Genomic DNA, 15534 nt, shown 5'->3' with positions numbered 1-15534 from the left:
TATGCAGCTCACGTAATCCGGTCAAAATTAATATACATAAACGCTTGAAGATCCACTCATTACTAAAAGTGTTTGTCATCCAAGAGAGACAAAAAAAAACTAATGGAACAGTCAAAGTTGTCATGTTGAAATTTAAGTTGTGTTGACGGATTCACATCGTCAGCTCACGCATTGAGTAACATTACTCGGCCGGCAGTCGACCCAGTGAATTAAGTTTTTTTTCTCAAGCACCACCAGAACTTGCATGTGTTGCTCAGCGCATCCTCACACATTTAATTGCTTTGATTGGTTGTAAGTCACATGCTGATGCTCTTATAGGTGAAGATTTCAGAGGGGCCGCAGGAGACATATCGTCCTTAATATTTAGAGCATGACAGGACTTTTATTTTGACAAAATTAAAGACATTTACCGTATAAATTGATGCAGAAGTTGGTTCATAAAAAGTCACCACAATGCTGGATATTAATGATTGATGCTCAAAATTTTACTGTGGAGAACCTCTAAACCACCTGTTTAATATGTCTCCTCCGTCCAGTGTTGTTACACCCTTGGCTGCTCTGATTGGTTGTAAGTCTATCCACTTATGTCCAGAGGCATTTGGGTCTGCGCCTGTTGATAACGCCTGCTGGAATTCAAAAATGAACTGAGAAGTCCCAAACTAATTCCCAGTTTTGACTTAGTCTAATGATTCCAGGCTAGAGGTTACTGTCTTCTGGGAACTGAATTCGTGATAAAGTAATGGTTATTTTATTAGTCATGGATTATTTTATACTGCCAGGCTGAGCTGACTGGACCTTGCTCGGGGCCAAATATAGTTTTGGCATTCAGGTCTTCTTTACCTTGATTTTGGGCGTATGTAAAATTAAGTTTGGAGTTTCAAAAGGTGTCAGACTTCTTTCCTTTTTTATTCAGCTGAGGATGCTGTGAAGAATATGTTCTGGCCCACATGCCATATCATCCAAAGGAAGATGTTCCTGTTGTATCAGTCTTGTTTGGACCGACTTTGACAAAATGATAATTCTGTCTCTTTTACCAACACATACTCATTCCCAATCATCACATATGGCCGCTTGGTCAGTGGACTTTCACGTCTACATATTACTTGCTAGGTATCCTGGGTGCATCTGTTAATAACATTCTGGGACACTGGTCAATTTACGCTTGTTACATGCATTATGTGATTTCAAAATACACTTCCATTTTCACAGGAAGTGTACAGTTTCTGCTTGTTAGATGCATACAGTCAGTCAAAATACAACACATTCTCACTTTGACCTCAATGTTTGGTCATGGACTGTCCACGTCCAGATACGACGTTCAAGGTACTCTGGGTGCGTTGGTTGTTGACCTTCTGGGATGCTGTGCATTGTCTTCTTTCAAAAAACACTTCTTTCTTTTAAAATAAATGCACTACATCACTATGACAATGCAAATTAGCGTTTTTTTCCCCCTCCAACGATAAACACACATGGTTGGATTTTGGAAAAAAGAAAAGGGTTTGGCTTAAGAATCCTATAGGACGCAAACATCCCTTCCCCAGGTGAATGTCGGTATTGGACTCATCCACCAACACTCCTGCACGCCCTACTCAGACTTTTGCCGCCTTAACCTTTGTTCTTGTCCCACTTAATTTCCCCCTGACACTGCTGAGCGCTGTTAAACTACAATGACAGCTGGCCGTGTATCATGCCAACGTTAAACAATGGCTTTTTTTGTCAGTGTCTGACGCTGCAAGTCACTGCCCAAGCTCTGGATTTCGACGACTTCAGAGTGAGACCAGGTTGCAAAATAAATCTACAGTGTCTATATAACATAGTGTATTTACTTATATTTAAATGTGCATCTAATTCATGGGGTTAGGTTTAGAAAAAGACATCATGGTTTGACTACCCATCCACCACCCCCACCTGCCCTATAGGGACTTTCCAGCTCCTTCAACTACGTTGTTGTCCTGTGGTGTTTCAAACTGAAACTGACACCGTCTGGTGGCGTTATTAACCGATGCCCCCAGATGGCATATCATAGTGGAAGGATGCCTGTTTTTTGTCTGTGTCTGACGTGGAAATCAATGACCAAGCTGCAGTATTTGATGACTTCTGAATGAGACCAGGTTGCTTTTTGCTGCGTCACTTACAACAACTTGTTGTTTAAGATTCATGGCAATTAGCTGTCAGGTTTATCAACGTTGGGGCCGTGAATTAGTCTCTCTCGAACTGTCTCTCACAGCTGGTACTGTGTTATCACGTAAACATTTGAAAAAGTAAAAGAAACAAAGCACACACACACACACACACACACACACAGTCACTGATCCAGGCTGTGTCCTAATGAGACAGAGAAAAAACGCTGACACAAGGTAGGGGACCCAATAATATTTCTGCAGATGGACCCTCGCAGGGCAAATAACCTTTTTGTGTTATTGCCTTCTCACCCAGTCACCAGTTATCGTCACAGGACATTGCTGTCAAAGCAGATTTCTTTTGGTATGCAGGTGCACTCCTCACTGTATTAAAGTTGAGCTTCTTTTTGAGGCGCATTAGCATACAGTGCCGGTACGCATGAGACGAGAGGGATTTTATCACAGAAGAGGAGAAAATATGTTGTGTTTGGAGGTATTAGGAGAGGGGAACGGGGGGAGGGAGAGATGAGAGGGGAGAAGGAGGAAGGAGGGAGGACAATGGAGAGAGGAGAAGATAAAACTTAAATTATCCGCTGTAGGGAAATTTGGCTATTGTACCAGAAAACAGTCAGAGCAAACAGAATATGAATAGAAATTAGGCAAGAGGCATGATATATGGATCATTTTCACATCAGGAAGTTATCATCACATTCATTTTGAAGACATCAGTGAAATTGAAAACACTGGGTGAGGTCTGTGTCGGCCTTATTCTGTCATTTATTTTTCACATTTTATTTGTGGGAACCTCCCGGGTTGTTTTATGGAAAGAAACAGGAAAGGAGTGCTTTGTTAATCCTGAACAAATGAAGTTTAAGCTTTCAGGATAACTGGTGAGCAAACCCTTGATTTGTTGGTGACAACAGAGTTCAACAGAAACAGGACCACTTAGAGCCTGTTTATATAAATATGCCTGGTATAAATATGCCTTTCGGTGGTGTTAACACAAGCACACAGCCAGGAAACATGGCATTCACACCTGTGTCTATCATGCGTCTCCAGCTGAGCACTTGTATTAAGTTATGATTACTGCGTACATTATTTACGTTATAAAGTCAAAGGGCCCAGCACACAGTTATTACGTCTATACTTGCTAGTCATGTTAGCAGTTGTGTCACTGGAGATGTGCTGTCAGCATAATCCAACACGTCTCCTTCCATCGGGTAAAACAATGGATGGTCACACAACATATTGTCCAACTTGTCATAAAATGGGCACATTATAGAGCACACTGTGAACAAAACAACCACCACGTCCTGCATTGATGACGTAGTTCAGGGACACATCAGGACACATTAGTGTTTACATTACTAAACATATGTGGTCAAATGCATCCCAGACCATCTCAGCAAGTGGTGTCCCAACTGGTGCAGCCACAGGGTCAGTTCAAGGTCCCACAGATTAAAATATTCATCATCATACTTTAGCCATGTTGTCGAGCTAGTTTGCTGTCTCTGTCAAGTAGCTGTCTGTTAGTCACTCACTCCACAGTAGGAAGCAGCACTTCAAAATGAAAGCTCTGTGCTGGGAATTCACTGTACTTCAGAATGAAGTCTCTTTTTTACAAACGTGACATACTTGCGAGTCACTTGCAGTCCATTCAGTTTTACAGGACTGGATCACCGTGCATCTTGGAGGTCGTTTGGATCACCCAAGGTGCATAATAATACCAGGTATAAGCAGGGCCTATAATCATATTTACATGTGTGTGTTTTCAAGCGTTTCACATCTAGATCAAATCTAGGTGCCTTTAAAAACACTTGTGTTTGAGGATGCCCAGTAGCTCGGGGGTTACAACGCGCGTCCCATGTACAAAGGCACTGTCCTCGCTGCAGCGGCTGCAGGCTCGATTTTTGTTTGTTGGATGCTCCCCCCCCCCCCCCCTTTCTGTAGCCAAAAAGCCAAAAACAAACAATTTTATTGCATACATAGGGCTCCACAATACCGATTTCCTCTGGCAAATAAAATACCACGTTGGTTCTAGTATATCTGGCAAATCACTTGCCTGATCGGGCAAGTGGAAAAAAATAATTGAACACCATCTGGTGCTGATGGTGGAAGTAGCTAAAGAGTGAACAATCTTGCTTCCCTCTCACTTCTGGTGAGAGTTGCACAATACCAATCAGGCACTCGTGAGAAAATGGCGGCAGGTGAGGACAAAGCTTGCGGGCTGAAGTGCAAGCAAACATTTCAATTATTCTGGAAACTGAAGTTTAGTTGGGTGGCATTAGACAATGTGGGCAAAACTCCAACTATGTTTTGTTCTGTTTGCCACAAGATTGAGAGCAAGGCAGATAAAATGAGGCAGTTGTCATGACAATTAACTTCAGTCTTTTATATTTGACAACTGCTAATAAACACAACAATTTGTATAGGGGAAAGTAAAAATCAGCTTTGGGTAATTACATTTCTGACCCAACTGCCTGACTGGACAAGTGAACACAAGACATTAAAGTTGAACCCTGGTACCATGAATATGTGGGGTTATTGGTCAGATCACAAAACTTAACACACCAGCCTGGCTTACGCAAATCTGTGTGCTAGGTCCTGCTCTAGTTCACAGGCCGGCAGTAATGTATCTGAAGCAGTCTGCTTAAAACGCCAGAAGAATAACTTGTGCTAAAAACAGCTGCTGCTCAGTGTAGCTACCAGCTATCATTCTAACAGAAACCCGTGGATGACTCACATGGATGGACTATTATTGAGACACAAGTTTCTCTCACCATCACAAGCACTCATTCATGCTGCTCTCTTACATATATATTACAGCCTCTTTCTTCCTATGGCTTTAATGTGCAGGGAGAAAAATGGCCAATTTGAGTGTCACCTCAGCCGCCATTACATCAAGGAGAAGATGCTTTAAGTGGCTGCCTCCATAGACCACTTTGTGTAGCGTAGGCTTGGAGAGGCTAATGCATTTACAACTTTTCAACATCTCGCTAGAATGTGTCTCAAACCAGCTCCCATTATGCAAATGGTTTTACAATCACGCTCTGTTACTTGGTGGATGTGTTTACACTTTGATTGTTTTTTATATCAGATGGCAATTTGGTTGCCAAAAGACACAGTAAGTAGCAGACTACCCTTGAGACTACCCTACCAGTATGAAACAGAGCAAAATGCCAGCAGAGTTTGCTGTACAACTGATCCAACTGAGACAAAAAAACACTGAGTATTTAATGTATAGCCAGAATTAGATGTTAAAACATAAATGCATGAGGGAAAGGAGCTGAGGAGGTGAGACGAGAAGAGAGGGGAGGAAACAGAAAGAGATAGACAGGGGCAGAAGAGGGGAGGCATATTGTGTCATCTGCTCAGTGAGTATAAAGGGAGGTTGACAAGAGATTTCTTCGAGGGGAGAGTTTCCTCTAAGCTTTTACCATCAGAACTGATACAAGGTGAACACAAATACTGCATGAGGACTAATTGGCTGCTCAAAGCATGATGATAACTTTTAGGTGAGCACACAACACACACAGAAAATGCCACCAGGATGCAGGACCTACAGATAAATGTGTGTATGCTAGCTGTGATATCTACTGTGGATTATTGAACAGGCTTAGCTAGCATATAATATGTCACAGTCAGTCTCCCAGCAATCCCCCTGGGTTTTATCTTATTGTGTGTGTGTAAGTGTGTGTGCCTGTGTCTATCCCACATATCATTTATTTATAACCTCCAGCAATGTGTGTGTGTGTGTGTGTGTGTGTGTGTGTGTGTATGTGAGAGATGGAGTGTATCTGCATGGACGCAGTAGCCATCAGTCACTGTTTAGAAACGCAAGATCTGATGGTGAATCGCATTCATAAGCAATGATACATCAGCTCAGCTTCATTCTGTTTTCTATTTTTTACTTTATTGCTGCAGTTGCCGTTTTGAACTTGCGATAGCAATTTGATCGACCACTGAGATGGATTTTAAGGTTGTGTATGTGACAGTCACAACACTAATAAAGCGGGAAACCTCTGTTTGCTCTGTAAGATATAGTGGAGTAACGGCGTCCTGCTGGCTAACTCATCACAGCCACTTAATACTGTGCTCAAACAGCGCTTAACATTGATGTCATGATGGCATCGTTGCAGAAGCATAATGCCCACCCTCTGGTTTCCCCTGGTTAACACCGTTAGCTCTGTTAGCATTGTTGCTGTTGGTTATAGCTGCTCATGGAGTTAGAGATGCTAGTTGCTAGCTGCCGGCTCAGCCACCATGTTGAGAACCATGTCTGCTCTGAATTTCACATAGAGCCTCTTTAAAGAAATACTTCACCTCCTAAATGGCTATTTGTACATCAGTTACTCACCTTGTGTTATGGTTATTTTATTAGGAACACTTTCTTTTTCATGCAAAAAGCAGAAGAAATTCTTGATGATTTTAAGTAAAAAGAATTCTGAGTTTAACAACAGCAAAGCTATATCAAAACGTGTTAACAAACTCACACAACTCATGGAGTATAATCCAAGTCTCATTTATGCAGGTGTATGCTCAGTACTCCCCTGACAGCCCTTTCCGTCGGGAACTGAAGGAAGAGTGAAACTTAAGCCTAGTTCACATTACACAATTTTCACCGCGATTTTGACGTCGCAGAGGATCATGAGAGCCACCTTGGGTCAGAGGTGAGTCGGCAGATAGTCTGCCACGACGAGTCCTCGTGTGAACAAGCCTACGAGCAAGTCGCCCCCTCGTCTGCGACTGGGACTGGATATCTGGCATTATAGAAAACTGGAGAAGTGTGACACGACTGACAAAGAGCATCGGCCAATGAGAGGCGAGATATGTCTCACGTCAGTACGCAGGAGGACAGAAGAAATGTGAGGAGGACAAGCTGCAGGGTTGCCAGGTCCGGTTATTAGCTGCGACTTTTTGGTGGAGTTGCTTATTTGGGCTTGCTCTCTAAACGTCACCTTCCTCTATATATATCCGTCTAATAAGTTATTTAAATGCATGATAGTCACTTCTTTTGGGCTTGTTTCCATAGCCCTGGTTGCTTGTTTCTCTCCCAAGATCTGGCAACACTGACAAGCCGTCCGGCAAGCAACATTAATGATGGCGGCATCCACAGGATCACGGGGAGCGCGTTGTGTTTGGACTCAGGATAATAAAGAATATCCATGCCTTTACGATGTGTCGTCTCCAAGTTTGGTGACATCACCGCGTTATCTGGGGCTCTGTCGGTGAGGGCTCAGTGGAGAAATCTTGTGATGTGCGCACACAGGTTGTAATGCAGTTGGCGAGACTCCCACTGACAGAAACACACGTCACCAGGTATGAACACTCAAAAGATTACGATAGTCTCTGCGACGCAAAATCAGGGTGAAAATCGTGTAATGTGAACTTTAGGCTTTAGACGTGACTCTCTTCAAAGCCAGACTCCTTTGACAAAAACAGTAATTTTACTTTGCTGATCACATAAGCTGCTGGTCTACCACTGCCTTGCTGAGTTAGTTTGCCTGTGTTATTATGTGACTTTGGCGAGTCCAAACCAACCTTTTAAAACACCAAATATTACAAACAAACCAACCAAGCAAGGCAGTGGTAGACCAGCAGCTCACGTGGTCAAATTGCGAGGTAAAATTACTGTTTTTGTCAATGGAGTCTGGCTTTGAAGAGAGCACAGATAAATGTCACTTTCAGTTCAGTTCCCCATCGGAAAGGGCTGTCTGTTAATGAAGTACGGAGCACAGGACTGGATAAATGAGACTTGGATAATACTACACGAATTGTGTGAGAGTTTGTAAATGGATGTTTCGGTATAGTTTTGCTGTAGTCGCCAATGACTTTAGTTCATCAAGAATTTTCTCTAGCTTTGGATTCTTTGTTCACCAGAGACATATGAGTTTTCTTCACAAATTCAACGTGACAAAGGGTTGATGATAGACATACAAAAGGTCATTTGGGGGTGGGGGGGGTATTCCTTTAAGTGTGGCAAGGAAGCTAGCTTACTAAAACAGGAAATTACAAGGTGCACAGCAACGCTTTTTCCCCATGCAACTTTGATCCTTATCCCCCTGGCACTAAACCCAGACATATGTCATTTCATAAAATGGCAATGGCTGTCATTTTTTCTTTAGTGATTTATTCCCAACACTGCAAGTGGTCACTTTTCAAGCCATTTGAATAAATAACCAATGCAGCTTTTTTATGCTTAGGACTGTAATAGGTAGTTTACTGCTAGCTTGTCACCAGGCTTGCTGATTTACAGAGTGACAGATAAATGGCCTGCATTTTCTTTCATTTCTTTCTGACAGGTCAGAAATCAATGGAAAAAACTTGAATTGATGGATGGAAACATAACAAATGGAAATAGTTCAGGTCTATTTGTGCACTTATAGAGACAGGTCTACTCTATCCAATGATGAGACACTTCTATCCTTTTCAAAAATAACAGAAGATTATGGAGCAATGTGTCAGATGTTTCTCTCTCAACCACCATCTTAAAAACACCACCTCTTGGAGGAGAGATTCAGAGACTTGGGCAACTGATGCCAAGGAGCACTGAAGCTACTTTGTAGGCTCATGATGGCCAGTCATGTTACATGGTTGCTTTATATTGGTTTTTCCTTTAATTTGTTCCCCATCTGTGGATTCCTTCCACAAATCACGTTTTGCTAGGGAGAAAGTCATCATCCCAGTGGTTGTAACTTGTCAGGAACACGTCAAGGCCCAATCCCATTTCACAGTTTCACCCCTACCCCTTGTTTTCAAGTGCCACCTTGCCCCTTGGAACTGAGTTATAAGAGGCAGTGGCTGAAAACTTCCCCTTTGAAATAGGACAACCTTTCGAAACCCTTATACGTCACCGGTATGCTAGCCTCTATGTGAAGAGACGTGACGATTGTCAATGGACAATGCAAATATGCCATCTTCTGCAGTGGTGATTTCTCTTGCATGGACTATAGCCATCCTTTAGTGGTTGTCAGGGCATTAAAATTTCACTCTATCAATCAGTGTCTTGTAAGGTGTCCTAAAGTGCTTTGAAAGGCGGCTATAAATAAAATGCATTATTATTACTATTCTGCGTTGCACATGGTCAGTAAGTCGGCATCAGTGCAGACTTGCTGTTGAAGGGTTAACCCACACCCACTCTTCACTAGTTGGTCTGGGACAGCACTTAATGTGGCGGACACTGGCTTAAGTGGATAGGGTCAGGGTGTAGGAGGGGGTTAAGGAAATGCCCATAGTGTTGGGGGCTTGGTATCAAATTGGAGTGTGATGATTGAGAATGACATGTCCACTGGTAAATGCTTATATTTCAACCCGTTCTCCGCTTTTTATCGCGCTCTGTTCCTCACCATTGGTCAATTCCATTTAGCTTGAACCGTCATTCTTTGTATGTATTGACTAACATGGAGAGCATGTCATATCTGAGTGCATGCTCACTGAGACGGAGCCACTTTTGTATTTCAAAATTCAATATCGGTAGCATCGACGGTGCCATTAGTGTTATTGGATTGTTCCTTGTGTTGTTGAATATGGAGTATTGATCTTTCTTTGTAGATCTTTTCATTGTTAATTGTGTCCTTGATGATTTATCGTTGTTTTTTTTTTTTTACTGACCTATCCCCGTTCTCTTCTGTCTCCTCTACCCTCTCCCTATTGTCCTTCACCTGATTTGTACTTTACTCTGTATCTGCTGTCCTTATTTCATCTCCACCTCCTCCTGTCCTCTTTTTCTTCTCATATTCTATTCTCTCCTCCTCACCTCCTGCTTCCTCCTCTCATTTCCCTTCTCACATCCTCTCCTCTCATCTTTCCTCATGTCCCTCCTCACCTTCCTATCCTTTCCCACACCTCCTCTCCACCTGACCCCTCCCTTCCACACCTCCCGTTTTCCCCCAATGTTCACATCCTCTCCCCTTTTCCTTCCTGTTTCCTCGTCCACTTATTCACCTTCTTTTCACCCTCTGTCTCCTCCCCAGCCTCCCCCTCTCCCTGCTCCTTCTCTGTGCAGGGAAGCAAGACACTGCAGAGCAAATCCCTGCTGAATTCCTACTACTCAGGTACACACTTAAACACACACACACACACACACACACACCTTCACACACACGTAATCTTTGAAGATGCTCAAGGCGATGATTCAATGGCTGTAGAGGCTGTGGAGTTGCCTGCAGCTGTAATTGCAACTGGACAAACTGTGTCTATAACTGACACCAGGGAGAAACTGTTTATATTCCAAGTTGCCTGTTTAGGTTGATCAGAGGATTTGTGCGTACTAACCAAGTCGTTTATTTTACCACTGAAAGTCAAAAATACATATTTATCCTCTTACCTGTGGTGCTGCTAATCAGTCTAGATTGTTCTGGTGTGAGTTGCAGAGTGCTGGAGATATCAGCCTCAGAGTTGGTCCATACAGTTCAATACATTCAGCATCATACTTGCATTTGGCCATGTTGTTGAGCCAGTTTCCTGCCTTTGACAAGTAATTGTCCATTAGTGACTCAGTCAGCAGCAGGAAATGGCACTGTAGAATAAAAGCTTTGTGCCGGAAATGTGCTGTACTTAAAAGTAAAGTGTGTTTTTGACAAACTGGACACATTTGTGAGTCACCTGTGGTCCATTCAGAATGGAGCCGCGACCCAGTTTTGGACCACGACCCACCAGTTGGGAACCACTGCTTTAATGCATTTAGAAGTACTCAGACTACAATAGACCCGTTTCCACCGCAGGAACTTTGGGGTAATTTTACGGGGCCGGGGCCGTTGGTGCGTGTCTCCACCGCAGGAACCACCCCCGAAGGACAGAGTTCCGGAACTTTTACAGGGGCTAAACAAGTCCCTGCCTCGGAGTAGGTACTCAGAACGGCCTCGAGAAACTCCTGGCTGGGGCTTGGGGTTTACTTGGTGCTGATTGGATATACTCAAGGCGAGATGTGACGTCAACAGAAAGCATCAAAATAGCCGGCATTTTTAAAACTCAGCAGACAAGGGTTAGCTCGTTCATAGCTTCCACCGCCATGTAAATGAAGAGACACGCCAGAAACACAGCAACCAACTCAGCTCCTTCCGTAAGGGATAATGTATAGTGAGCCGGTGACAGTTGAAAAATAACTCCCGACAGGGGAATAGAATCCCAGAAGCGAGTTATTTTTCAACTGTCACCGGCTCACTATAGAGGAAATCGCCTTGTTGTTTACAAATACTTCCAGGTAGAAAACCAGCAGAGTTTAGCTATATAAGTATATATATATAATATATGTATATATAAAACAGTACTTATCACCAACCATTCAACCATTAGTGTTTTTTCATTTGTGAATATTTTTATCTTAATTCTAGTGCTGGAAGAAACTACGTTTTCGCCATATACATATATATATATATATATATATATATATATTAAATCCCCCCATTGTCAAATGCTTCAAATTAAATCATGTTGTAACTAAGACATCCGCTGGAAAGAATATTTTTTTTCATAGACCATTTATTGAGTTACTGAGTTATTACAGACACCGCTAATGGCTAACGGCGTCCCTACGTTGCGCCGGTCAAAATGGTCGTGCAACGATTACCTCACATCCAGAGCCCGGTAATTTTACAGGAACCTTCCTCCTACTCCGCTCTCTCAGTGGAGACACGGCTGTTGAGAGGGCTGAGCGAGAGGACATTCCTGTAGTAGTTCCTGCCCCCCAAATAGTACCAGGAACTTCTTCAGTGGAAACGAGCCTAATGGTTGTTCACAGTTATTTTACATGCTATCGTTTTTAGAAAATGTTATCAGCCCTTAGCTCTCTGCTAACTCTGTTAGGGTACTTTACCTTTTATGGTCACTGGTTTTGGTATTTTTGAACAAAGTCCCTGATTTTGATCAATAATCATGTTAATCACAGTTATTATTGTTTGTGACGGCGCATTTGTGTTTCTGTCTGTGTGTCATGTTGATTATGTGTGCAGTGTCTAAAGAGCCAGTTCCTGCCACGACTTCTATAGGTGAGTAAAACTGTTTCATTTCTTAATGGATCATCTTTGTATTTGTTTGTTCATATCCCCTCTCTCTCTCTCTCTCTCTCTCTCTCTCTCTCTCTCTCTCGACAAAACATAAAAGCTGTGGTTAATAACTATGTGTGTGTGTATGAGTGGTGCACGAGTGAGCAGGTCGCTAGCGGAAGGATTTTTTTTGAGCACAGAGCAGATTTTTAAAAAAGTTGGAGCATCCCCTTATCTCCTGCTCTATTCCGCCCCAGTTTCACTCCAGTACCAATGACTGCATCTGTGTATTGTGCTCACACACTCTTTTTTGTCAAAACTTGGCCGCTGCAAGCTCGACAGTGGAGTTTACCAAGCGCTCTCAAAGGAACCTTTGGGAGCAGTGAGCGATTTGAGTGGAGCGGCTTTGAGTAGGGGAGCGGAGGGAACGAACAGCTCCTTGAGCGAGGAGCGGAAATTCTCACTGCTCCACTCCGCTCACATGCTCCGGTGTGTGCATGCATGTGTGAACATGAGAACAGGTGAACCACAAGTGACCAAAAAATGTTTTACGTACATTCAGGTGCAATGTGCATACAGCACAATGTCAGAGAGGGGGAAATACTTCATGTGTAATCCCTTATGCACACACATGCACACACACATGCACACAGACTTTACACATGGGCAAAATGAAATGTCAAACCCATTTTCCAGTACCTTCTTTCTGTCTCTTTCCTCTTCATTTTTCCTCCCTCTCTCCCCTTCTGTTGGCCAGATTGACCAGTTCTGTGCCAAGCAGATTGGCTTTGGCCCCTGCCAACGTGTGACATGTATGTGTGCGTATGTGTGTGTGTGTGTGTGTGTGTGTATGGCCAGTCTTTGCACAAGTAGAACATTTTGCACAGTCTCTTTCACACACAGACACACACACACACACTGAGAGGTATAAGTGCTGTAGTGACATTTGTCTGCCGGTCTCCTTTTACAGGAGTGTTTGTTTTATGTGATAATACTTATCAGCCAGCTGCCAGCTCGTCATCTTCCTGCCACACCTCCTCTCATCCATCCTCCTCCTCTTCACTTCTTTCCTCTTCCCAACTGTGTTCTGCCCATTCCTTTTCCTTATCCCCTTTCATCACACCTACCGTTACATCATCACCGCTCTTCCTGCTTCATTTTTATCAATCATTGCCTTTTAGTTTATTCCTTTTTTCTTTTCATCCCCACTCTTCTTCTTTATTCATTCATTCAGTCATTTTTCGTAACCACTCATCCTGTTAAGATGCCGGAGCCTATCCCAGCTGACATTGGGCGAGGGGCAGGGTTCACCCTGGACAGGTCTCCAGACTATCACAGGGCTGACACATAGAGACAGACAACCATTCACACTCACATTCACACCTACGGACAATTTAGAGTCACCAATTAACCTGCATGTCTTTGGACTGTGGGAGGAAGCTGGAGCACCTGGAGGAAACCCACGCTGACACGGGGAGAACATGCACTCAGCACAGAATTGTTCCCCCACCCCAGGGTTTGAACTAGGAACCCTCTTGCTGTGAGGCTGCTAACCACTGCACCACCATGCAGCCCTCTTTTTCATGGGTACTCATATTATTGGTTAAATTAGGATGGTCAGTAGGTCATTTTCTTGCTGCCCTCCTAAGAACTGTCTCGTCTCATCTCATCTCGTCTCTTCTCTCCTTCATTATTACTCCCTTACACACTGTAATATATAAGGGACTAATCACCAGATGCTCTCTCATTTGTTCTTTGCTTCTGCTTCCTTTCTATACTTTACCGTTCCTCCTTTCCTCTCGCTCCCACCCCCCTCTCCTCCCCTCTCCTCTCTTTCTGGGTAGGAGAATGTGTATCTTCTCCTAAAACACTGTTGTTAACCAGCTGAATCACTGTTATACCTGCTGAGCCCATGTGTTAACTGGCCAGCCAACAGAGAGCCAGAGACACAGACAGGCTCAGTGATAGACACCCACTCTGCATCTTATCTGCTCCACAGAAACTGACTGTCCAAAGAAAGGTAGTCAAAAGAGAGGGAGCGAATAACAGAAAAGCACATCCATATTTTCCAACAGTGTCTCAGCCTCAGCTAATTTACTGTAATGTACACAACTGGCTGCACAGGTTTCTGTGCCATTTGCTGATGCACGTCAAGGCATGATGAAGCAGAATGCAAAACAACGCTTGAGCGATTTGTGCAACGGCGTAAATTTGCTGTCATACATCTTCACACAATGATGTTAGCGTTTTGTTGAACCATCTGTTCGCTCTACAATTAGATAGAAAGATGTAAGATGTAAAACAAAACTTTCATCATTACTGTGAAGAAAAATCTGGCATCCACAACGAAGACATAAAATATAGAGAATAGGTTATGTACAATAGAACAAATATGGCACGATGGCACTCAGAGATAAATAGAGGAATTCAAAATATTGTTTCATCAATTGTTCTATACATGTCTACTATCCTTCCGTCATCAGTCTGTTCCATCAGTCCTTCAACCCCTGATTTAAATCTCAGTCCACCCATCCTGTCATCTGTCCTTTCTTATATTCATTCTCCCTTTTTTTTTTTTTTTATCCAACCACCAATCATCCCTCTCATTGTCTTTTGCTAGGGCGTGATCACAATATACTTCGGCTGGGTACATATAACCCCCTAATATCCAAAAGTTGCCAATAGTATTTATATCTTTGGAGTCCTAGGCCACAGCAATCAAGTCAGGTACTGAAGTTAAAGGAGTCACACTGGGCAACATCATGCATGAGATTGCCCTATATGCTGATGATATTCTTTTGATTTTTGAATTCTCAATTTCAGCCATCCTATCTCTTCTTTAAAAAAATAAGTAAAATATCAGAATATAACATAAATGTGAAAAATTCTAAAGCCTATGTTAATTGGCAGTACTTCTGATGTCAAAATTCAGGCTGTCAAAAATAACACATTAATTTTGATTCATTAATCAAAAAAAAAAAAAAGAAAGCAACGCTTGTGTTTTTTAGCAAGTCATTGCAATGTTTCAAGCACCTTTTAGCCACCAAATGTGGCAGTTTTTTAACAATCTATGGATGTGTTTCCTGTGGGGATAGTACCACAAATGTGGGGTGCATTCCAAATCGCAAACTTTTTATTTTTATTTTTAGTAGGTACTGTTGCATGCAGTATGCACACAATCCGGACACACTACTTTCTCCTAACATTACGCCCTGAACGTTGACCCTCTTGCTTTTATATCCGTTACCTTGGAGATAAAACAAACGCTACTTATGGAGTTCACCAGAGACGAAAATCTGCCCGGAGAGCTCTACTCTTGTTACTTCGTAATATATGTAGTTTAACGTTAAAGTTAAAACTGCACAGATTGTAGATTCTAACATATTTGTGACAGTGAAATTCCATCTGCAGTTCTCTGTTGTTGTTGTTGT

The 15534-nt window shown here is 42.7% G+C and overlaps 1 protein-coding gene across 5 annotated transcripts in view; it reads left to right on the top strand.

Moving 5' to 3' along the window:
• Positions 1-15534, top strand: part of ptprt (protein tyrosine phosphatase receptor type T) — a 561846-nt gene that overhangs the window by 434606 nt on the left and 111706 nt on the right. For all 5 annotated transcript variants that reach the window (XM_049597546.1, XM_049597460.1, XM_049597372.1 and 2 more), the window contains 2 exons: positions 10094-10174; positions 12071-12106. In XM_049597546.1, the coding sequence (XP_049453503.1) occupies positions 10094-10174; positions 12071-12106 (117 nt within the window). The remainder of the gene's footprint in view (positions 1-10093; positions 10175-12070; positions 12107-15534) is intronic.

Source organism: Epinephelus fuscoguttatus, linkage group LG1 (genome assembly GCF_011397635.1).
Source record: "Epinephelus fuscoguttatus linkage group LG1, E.fuscoguttatus.final_Chr_v1".
In the NCBI taxonomy this organism is placed as follows: domain Eukaryota; kingdom Metazoa; phylum Chordata; class Actinopteri; order Perciformes; family Serranidae; genus Epinephelus; species Epinephelus fuscoguttatus.
This window is presented reverse-complemented; position numbering and strand designations above follow the sequence as displayed.